This window comes from Actinia tenebrosa, unplaced genomic scaffold (genome assembly GCF_029948245.1).
Source record: "Actinia tenebrosa isolate PJP-AT-01 unplaced genomic scaffold, QUT_ActTen_1.0 PGA_scaffold8__29_contigs__length_14323225, whole genome shotgun sequence".
NCBI classification, from domain to species: domain Eukaryota; kingdom Metazoa; phylum Cnidaria; class Anthozoa; order Actiniaria; family Actiniidae; genus Actinia; species Actinia tenebrosa.
In genome coordinates this window covers 8,112,393-8,120,895 of record NW_028292585.1, presented here as the reverse complement: position 1 = coordinate 8,120,895, position 8,503 = coordinate 8,112,393, and the positions used below count along the sequence as shown (strand labels likewise).

Genomic DNA, 8,503 nt, shown 5'->3' with positions numbered 1-8,503 from the left:
ATGTCGAAAGAAAGAAAGAAAGAAAGAAAGAAAGAAAGAAAGAAAGAAAGAAAGAAAGAAAGAAAGAAAGAAAGAAAGAAAGAAAGAAAGAAAGAAAGAAAGAAAGAAAGAAAGAAAGAAAGAAAGAAAGAAAGAAAGAAAGAAAGAAAGAAAGAGAGAGAAAGAAAGAAAGAATTATTCAGAGAAAGGTGGTAATATAACCCTGTTTTACGAGCTATATTTATTTTCTCAAACTACAAAAACTGCTTAATTTAATAGTACATCACCGTTACACAGACAGTCATGAGCAACCAGTTAGGCTATTTTTCATGACTGACATCAATTTGGATAAAGATAAGCCGATCATTAACACGGATGACATAAATGAAATGTGGAACATGAAAGTGCGCCAATATTCCTGTAGAAGAATTCATGAAATAGTATAGAATGTTTGTAAAAATAATAATTGATTATTTTTTAGCCGTTATTAATGAATTTTTAGTGTGTGTTGCTAATGGTCGCTTGGTATAACGGTGGTGATACGTTCAATCAGCCACAGCAATAGAGAGTTTTAGGTTTACGTTCACGGCAAACGCGTCAGATGACCAGTAAAAAAATTCTTTTAAATTACTGAAAAAGAATCGCAAAAAAGTCCAAGTAGTAGAAAAACAAAAGAGTACTTGCGCTTGGTGAGAAGGTTTGTAAAAGGTAAAGTAAAATACAGGAAAACTATGAAAACGTGGTCACGTTTGCCGTTTGCGGGGACAAAAAAAGTCAATCTAAAACTCTCTAATGATTTATGTTCTTGCAACGGTTTCCCATGCAACACAAATAGTTTCCTATAAAAATGGAGAGAGCAAACGCATTTAAACTCTAATTCAATCACCGAATGACAGCTGAATAAGTATCGCCTTTTATGGTTCTTTTTTTATTTAAACTAGTAGAATAACTATATATTTCATGATTTCTTATCCGGTTAGAAAGTTCTGGCTGTGCCCTTAAGGAGTATTTCAATAAAGATACGGGAGAAAATCGGCCTAACTACTTTACAATAATGCGAGGACCATTAGGTGCACTCGGCAATAAAAATAGATATGCTCAAGTCCTCAAATTCTATTACAGCTTATTCATGTAGCTAACATTTCATTTTCAAAGTTAAACTATGCAATTGCTTTATTTTAACTTCAAAGTGCGTTTGAAATCTGGAATCTTGCGTTTGATTTTTTTCTATTCAGATGGTCGGATATATTTATTTACATTTATTCAATGCATTGACATCATCATTCTTGCTATCATTATATATACATGTACATACATGTGATATGTTTAAAGCAGTTTGGACAGAAATGTTGTTTAGGTGGAGAATAATGTATTTATTCGTATTAGTATCACTCTTCCTAAAGCTACTAAACGTCGACCATAAAATAAAAACTAAATCACTTTATTTAATTGTCTAGTTGTTCTAGCGCTTTCGCACTAATTAGGGACACTTTTCACTTAATATTCTATGCACACGACGCTCAACTCATGTTGATTTTTACGGAGGGAGGAAACCGGAGAACCCGGAGAAAACCCTCGTAGCATAGGAGAGAACAACACTTCAAACAAACTCAATTCACGGGTGGCGACCGCAGGGCTCAAACCAGCGACCCTACTAGATATAACTGGTTACCTATTGGCAGGTGAAAGGGGAGGCACCGTTGTACCGAAATAAACCTCAATGGCAAGGACTAACCAGGGAGCAGTCAATGGATGAATCGATGGGTGGTTAAGTAGTTAGCTCCGGAAGAGGGGAAGTACCCTGCCGCGGGCAAGATTAAATTCACCAGCAGAGATGGAGTTTGAGGTGATAAGTAAATATGGTCAGATATGTTGACAGGAGGGTGTAAATTCATTTATACAGTACCATTTGTATATGTATATGTACAGTCTAAATCATTCTTTAAACAATTTTAAAAGGCATAAAATTAGAATTTGCTAAAGCTTTGAACATTGATCTTCGTTTTTCAAGTGTTTTAATGCCTTCACAGGATTTTCACTTTTGCAATAGTCAACATTTTTGTTGCACAAGCGAATTCGAAAAAGGTATATTTTATATATGAAATAAAAATAGAATACAGTCTATCGTAGAATATAAAGGTATAAAATAAATTGGTTAATTAGGCCGTAGTATTAAAGCAAACTCTTCGAAATGTGTCTATGGTCTCAGGATATTAATCTAACTATTGTGGCATTTGATACAAATAAACTAGCATAGTGTACTACATTTTTTCATCTACTGCTAATTACGGAGTACTATTGAACTAAACTGATGAAACTTTGGTCTTTAAAGGTATAGATAAATCTGCTCTACGATTATAGTTACTCACTGAGCGCGGACTTAATATGAAGTCAGTGTTCAAAGACAACTCCCACTCTGATTTAGGTTTCTGTCGACTTTTCAAAACTCTTCCACAACGTTTAAACAGTCGTACAAATGTCATCCTCATTTCCGCATCACGAAAAGCGTAGACAACTGGATTGTAGGCGCTGTTGCTGTAATGCAGCCACTTCACACACGATACGAATTTGACGTTACCAAGCATCGGTGAAAAGCAATGTCCACAATAGATAGGGACTAAGTTGATGAGAAAAAAAGGCGTCCAAGAGACGCAGAATAAGGTAGTAATTAATACCAACGTCATTGCAGTTTTACGATCTCGAAAAATGTTTCTGTCCAAGACCCGATCGGAGGATTGATCGAGCTGTTGACGAGTGGTCTTCACGAGAGATTTCACGACTTTGAAAATGCTCAGATTTACGAACGTTATCAATACTGAAGGGATAACAAGTCCCATAAGGAAGATGATAACAGAGTAGGCCTTGAAAGCAATAAACAGGTTTTCTTTCGGTATATAAATCTTTGGATACGGCGCCGCTACAGCAAGCGCCAGAAACCACGCTATCAAAATTGAGATATGATATGAGCGTTTGGAAAGAGTGTTATAGTAAAATGGTTTACAAATCGCAATCCATCGTTCAAGAGTGACTCCCGTCAAATGAAAGATCGAGGCCAAGGCACTGAAAATGTCAAAGCACGCGTAAAAATTGGTCAATCCAACCTCGACGCTGCTTGGATAATATTTGAGATGATAGACCCACAGAGGCAACGAAACACTGCCCACGAGGAAATCTGAGACAGCCAAGCTTACCAAGAAGGTGTATGTTGCGGTTCGAAGGCGCTTGTTGGTCTTGAAAGCAATGATGACCAAACTGTTTCCACATATTATGACGATCATGAGGAGAACAAGAAAGAGGACATGAAAAACAAACCCAACAGATTCAGCCATCGTTCCACACGTTCATGCGAATCAACCTGATGTCAAAGAAGTTTACGGTCTGTCGTAAAGACGACAAGTGCTGTCAAGGCACAGAGAAAGTATCCAATTAGCCACTAAATCAGAGAATGAAACTGGATCTCAAGGCTTGGGATTTTAAATGTACAACTGCACCTGCCTGCGCCTGCTTCTAAATAAAGTTATTAATGCAACTACTTTGGTTTGATTACATGCACTTTGACTAGCCGCTAGCTAGCAGGGGCAGAAATAGTATAGCACCGCACAAGGATAATTCAATTTTGAATCTCAGTTGTTCCAATCTAGCAAATCGACCGTCCATGACGTTCAATGCTTGGGATCTGGTTATCGATGTCTGTCATTGACCACTTGTTTACATGCATATCGACTAATTAAAACACCCTACTCTAGATAGCTGATTTGGGTTATTATTTTAATACATAGCAATTCGTATTTTCATACCGGTAATTTTAGTTTAAATTTGAATAATTCGAATGAGTTGGTCTTGATATTCAAATTCATGTCTTTTAAGTCGTAAATTTTATCAATTTTTCATGCCAAACACTTCCCTCTTTCTGTTATAATCCTCACAATGAAATAATCTCGAGTCTCTTCCGTCGTTTCACAAATAACACCCTCAGATTGCACTAAGAAGTCCTAATATTTCAAACAACGGACAAAATTCAGTCTCGCGCATAATTGTAATTTTTCAGTGGCTTCATTTCCTGGAGAAACAGGCGTATCGTTTCTCATTTAGTTTTATAAAACCATTATTTGACGGTGTTGGCATCATAAGCAAAGTTTCAATCACCTCAAAAAAACTTCTTTCACTTAATACAAATAGTTATTTCTTCTTAAAACCAGCTGTGCAAAACGTTATTAATAAATACAGAGAAGATTTGTATAAGAGGATTTAAGAACTGATGATTTAATTTTATATAGCTCGTTGGGAATAATGAGTAAGAAAATCGGTGGTTTCTAATCCGCAGGAAAGACAAATATATTTTATATTTTTTACATTTCAGGTAAAAATGCAATGAATTAATTTGGGGATTTTAACTGATCGAATAGCTGTTAAGAAATACCCAATAATATCTAAGTTTTGGGTGTATGTAACAATAACAACCTATAGATTTTCCTGCTAATTAGATCAATTTATCGTCATTCGTTGAGGTAAAAATCCGCTATTTTCATTGCGTAATTCAACGATATAGTAGTAAAAGTATAACAGCTTATCGTACAAGGATAACTTAGTCCAAGGCAGATTTAGATCGACGCTGAATAACTAAACGAAAGATGTCCGCTTAATTAACGAGTCTTTGGAACTGAACGAGTAATTAGAATTCAAAAAACAAATCCGAAGAAAATACCGAGCTTGATTTCAATTAGTACGATCCTCGGGATCAGATCTTTTCTTTTGGGTACTAGTTTTGATATGTTAAAATATTCTGTTCAATTTTATAGTGTTTTCCCCGATCAAAAACAGAACATGAAATTTAATAGAATCGCGTGCCGGTTTCTTTCCCCCAAAATACGAAAAAAGAAAAAAACATAAGTGTGTTGCTTTTCGTTCGCCAAGTTCTTGTTTTCTTATCAAGGAATTCTTCCTTATTTGAGAAATTAAGCTCTATTAGTTAGTTAGCCACTTGAAATAAACGATATCCCTGTCCCCTTCCTTCCTTTTCTTCCTTCCTTCCTTTTATCCTTTTCTTTTCTTTTTTTCTTTTTTGTTTTATTTTTATATCTGTTTTTTTTTTTTTGTTTTGTTTTTTGTTTTTTCCCACAATACTTTGTTTAGGAAGCTGGTCAGTGCGCATTTTCTTGTCAATATATTAGTTTTCTTATGCCTGCTTTTTTTCTTATCTGGTTTTCTTCCTTCCTCTCTTTTTTACTCGCCATCAATTCATTAGTACAATCATTCTTTTTATATTTAAATCTCCCACTTTCTACAGAGGAAGCAATCGACCCCTGGCAATTGACAGTTCTAGAATATTTTCTACTACACTGAGTAAGAACCACTTGAAGTCTTTTCGGTCCCTTTCCAAGACTTATTACCTCAGCATGCTCGCTAGAAAGTTAGTTGAAGTGGCTTTTTGACTAAATAAGACCAGAGTAGAAACAATTGATGGAGCACTTTAAGATTTTAAGAAGTGACAAAGGGGCGAAGTCAGGTTTAGTTGACCTGAGCTCGAGAACAGAGTGACAAAGGAATGACACATGCTGTGCATTGGATTAAATATATATAAAAATTTAAACAGAAAACCTACCCAATGTATTTGAAAATGTAAAGGAAATAAGAAATATGATATTTAGGAAAGGAGTATATGCATGAATAAAAAATAAGGATTTAAATAGTGTGATATTAATTAACGTTATGAATATCAGTGTAAAACATAAGAATATATAAGTCATAATTTTCGAAACAGTGCGCTTTTCTAACTTAGTAATATATAGAAAATCTTAGTGAATATGAAGAAACCCATCCTACAACATTGGAATAGAAAATAAAATAAAATATTTAACAAATAAATTAAATTAAATTAAAAAAACAACTGATAAAATAAACCAAAATGAAATGAAATGAAATAAAATAAAATAACTGATAAAATAAAATAAAATAAAACAAAATAAAATATAAAATAAAATAAAATAACTGATAAAATAAAATAAAATAAAACAAAATAAAATATAAAATAAAATAACTGATAAAATAAAATAAAATAAAATAACTGATAAAATAAAATAAAATAACTGATAAAATAAAATAAAATAAAATAACTGATAAAATAAAATAAAATAAAATAACTGATAAAATAAAATAAAATAACTGATAAAATAAAATAAAATAAAATAACTGATAAAATAAAATAAAATAAAATAACTGATAAAATAAAATAAAATAACTGATAAAATGAAACGAAACTAAACGAAACGAAATGAAACGAAATAAAAAATTTATTAAAATCTAATTCATATTTTTATTTTTACAAATCTACGTTTACAACAAATCAATGAACATTTAAATATCGCTTCTCCCTTCCCCCCACGGGATGATGCAAATATACTATTCCCTCCCCTTCCCCTATTGCAATTCAGGTGTTTTCTCAACACCCATGTCTATTATAAGAAAAAGTTTCTTATATCTAAAAATTAATAATTATTTATCATCAATGATCAATTAATAGGATATTAATTAATATCCAAAGTCTATGGTTTAAATAATGCATAATCAAAATTACCAGCTGAGTTCACTGCTTTCCTCGAAAGGAACTATTGGTAACTATTTTTGGTTAGCATTTTCCGAGCAGGGGCTGGGTACAATATATATTTCTCTTGCCAATCTAAATGAAATTCCGCTATGATTTCGACAAGCGTTTACGACAATGTAAAGAATAAATAATTTGCATTTCATGGGTTCTCTTGGCAAAATCATGTGAAATGCTAATCAAAATACAATGTCGAATCCTCAATTCTGATTGCTTGACTTTGAGGTCGTTCTGAAGGTTAACTCAGCTGGTCTTATTTTCGCTTTGGTGAACGAATTACCGGCGGAATACCGAGCGGGTTACCTGTGGTTTTGTAGGGGAAGTTACATAGTGTAGCGTCGATGAAGCCACTAAAACGCGGCCTGAAAATAAAAATGCAATTGGAGTTCCTGTGTCATAGCATCAGATTAAGGCCCCATCCACACGTACCCGAAAATTTTTGTATCCGCAAATTTATAATTTTTTGCGGATACGGGTTGCGTCCACGCGTGTCCGCAAATTTTTGTGTCCGTATCCGCAAATTTTACGAAAACAGATACGTGTAGACGGTGAAAACGATTCGAATACGCTGCGTGTGGACGAAAACATTTTCGTATCCGCAAAAAATAATTTGCGGATAAAAAAATTTCCGGATACGTGTGGACGGGGCCTAATTAGCCTATGCATGAAAACATGAATGAGAAATAATACGGTGCATGTGCGCGTGTGTATATAATTATAGTGATGACTATACGATATCTAATAATAGATCTCAAAGTTATTATTACAGTATTATTTAGATTAGACTAAAAGAATTAAAAGTAATGTCAGGAATAATCTTAATAACGTAGTGATAATAAGCACAATACTGTTCAGTCTATTGTAGTCTAGATTAGATTAAACCAAAGAGGGATTCATATTGGTCTACTTCAAAAAGGGTGTTTAACGCCGGAAAACCTCGAGCTCTTTAAAGTAAATCGATTAACATCAACCGATAAAAAACGAGTTTTTGGATAAGAATATTTATAATGCATACCTAGTTAGAATGATTAAAGGAAGCTTCGTTTCATCCTGCACACGTCTTAATAATGTGCTATACTTAGTCTTAGTACATGTCATATGGCTTTTTGCCTTTTTTTTACCCAAATCCGGCACTATTTTAAGAATTTCTTATTTTATATTTGACATCGTTATTAACTAATTATACTCCCCGCTTTAACTGTATTTACCAATTTGAATTAAATTATTCATATTTTCCTTGATAACTTATTTCTTTTGCTTTTATCTTTTGATGATTATGACGTTTAGACACTGAGACTTCATTCGATTGGCTGCTACGTAGACCATGTGACCTACCATATAAGGAGATGGTGGAGAGGAATAGATGAGGTGGTGTATCAACAGCTGCTCAGGTGTCCATTGAGGTCTACTATACCGTCTTCATCCGCGCCCTTGGTGTAAGCAGGGTTGCTGAACATCATTTGTCCACCTTCGTAAAACACGTTGTCTGGAATATCTTTTATTGGCTCTAAATTAAAACAAAAATATAGACCATATGAAAAAGGGCATGTCCTTTGAGATACATTCGTTCATCAGTAGAAGTCAATAATGCTTTCATTAGAAAGAGTATATGGAAATTAGTGATCTTCCAAAATTTTAGTGTAGTAGCATTAAATGATAAAAAGCTACAGCTGTTTGAAATTAGAAAGGTTTGTATGGAAACAACAACCAAGGGCCTACCAGCTTCGCCATCATGTTTTTGGTACATTTCAAATGCTTTTAACTCTTCAGGGATTTAATATATGACAACAGAACTTTCTGAAATTACTAATTTAGACATGGTCTTTCTCGTAATGAAAATATATTTTTGAAATCATTACTTGTTTTTTGTGGTGCTCGTTCCCAGTCTTACACTCGTTTTTCATATGGTCTATTAAGCAATGA

At 33.6% G+C, this 8,503-nt stretch overlaps 2 protein-coding genes across 3 annotated transcripts in view; both read right to left on the bottom strand.

Annotated features, from left to right (window-relative positions):
• Positions 1-1,851: 1,851 nt before the first annotated feature.
• LOC116300553 (adenosine receptor A1-like) lies at positions 1,852-3,574 on the bottom strand. Its single transcript, XM_031709440.2, has one exon. It carries the CDS (start codon positions 3,306-3,308, stop codon positions 2,283-2,285), a length of 1,026 nt encoding a protein of 341 aa, XP_031565300.1. The 5' UTR covers positions 3,309-3,574; the 3' UTR covers positions 1,852-2,282.
• Positions 3,575-6,251: 2,677 nt separating this feature from the next.
• LOC116300471 (uncharacterized) overlaps positions 6,252-8,503 on the bottom strand; it is a 28,087-nt gene continuing 25,835 nt past the window's right edge. Inside the window, exons 29-30 of one of the 2 annotated variants that reach the window (XM_031709356.1) lie at positions 7,916-8,087; positions 6,252-6,942 (exon numbers count right to left, since the gene is read on the bottom strand). In XM_031709356.1, the coding sequence (XP_031565216.1) occupies positions 7,957-8,087 (131 nt within the window). In that variant the 3' untranslated portion in view covers positions 6,252-6,942; positions 7,916-7,956. Of the gene's footprint in view, positions 8,088-8,503 lie in introns of both variants that reach the window. The other variant, XM_031709349.1, reaches the window with a different exon arrangement.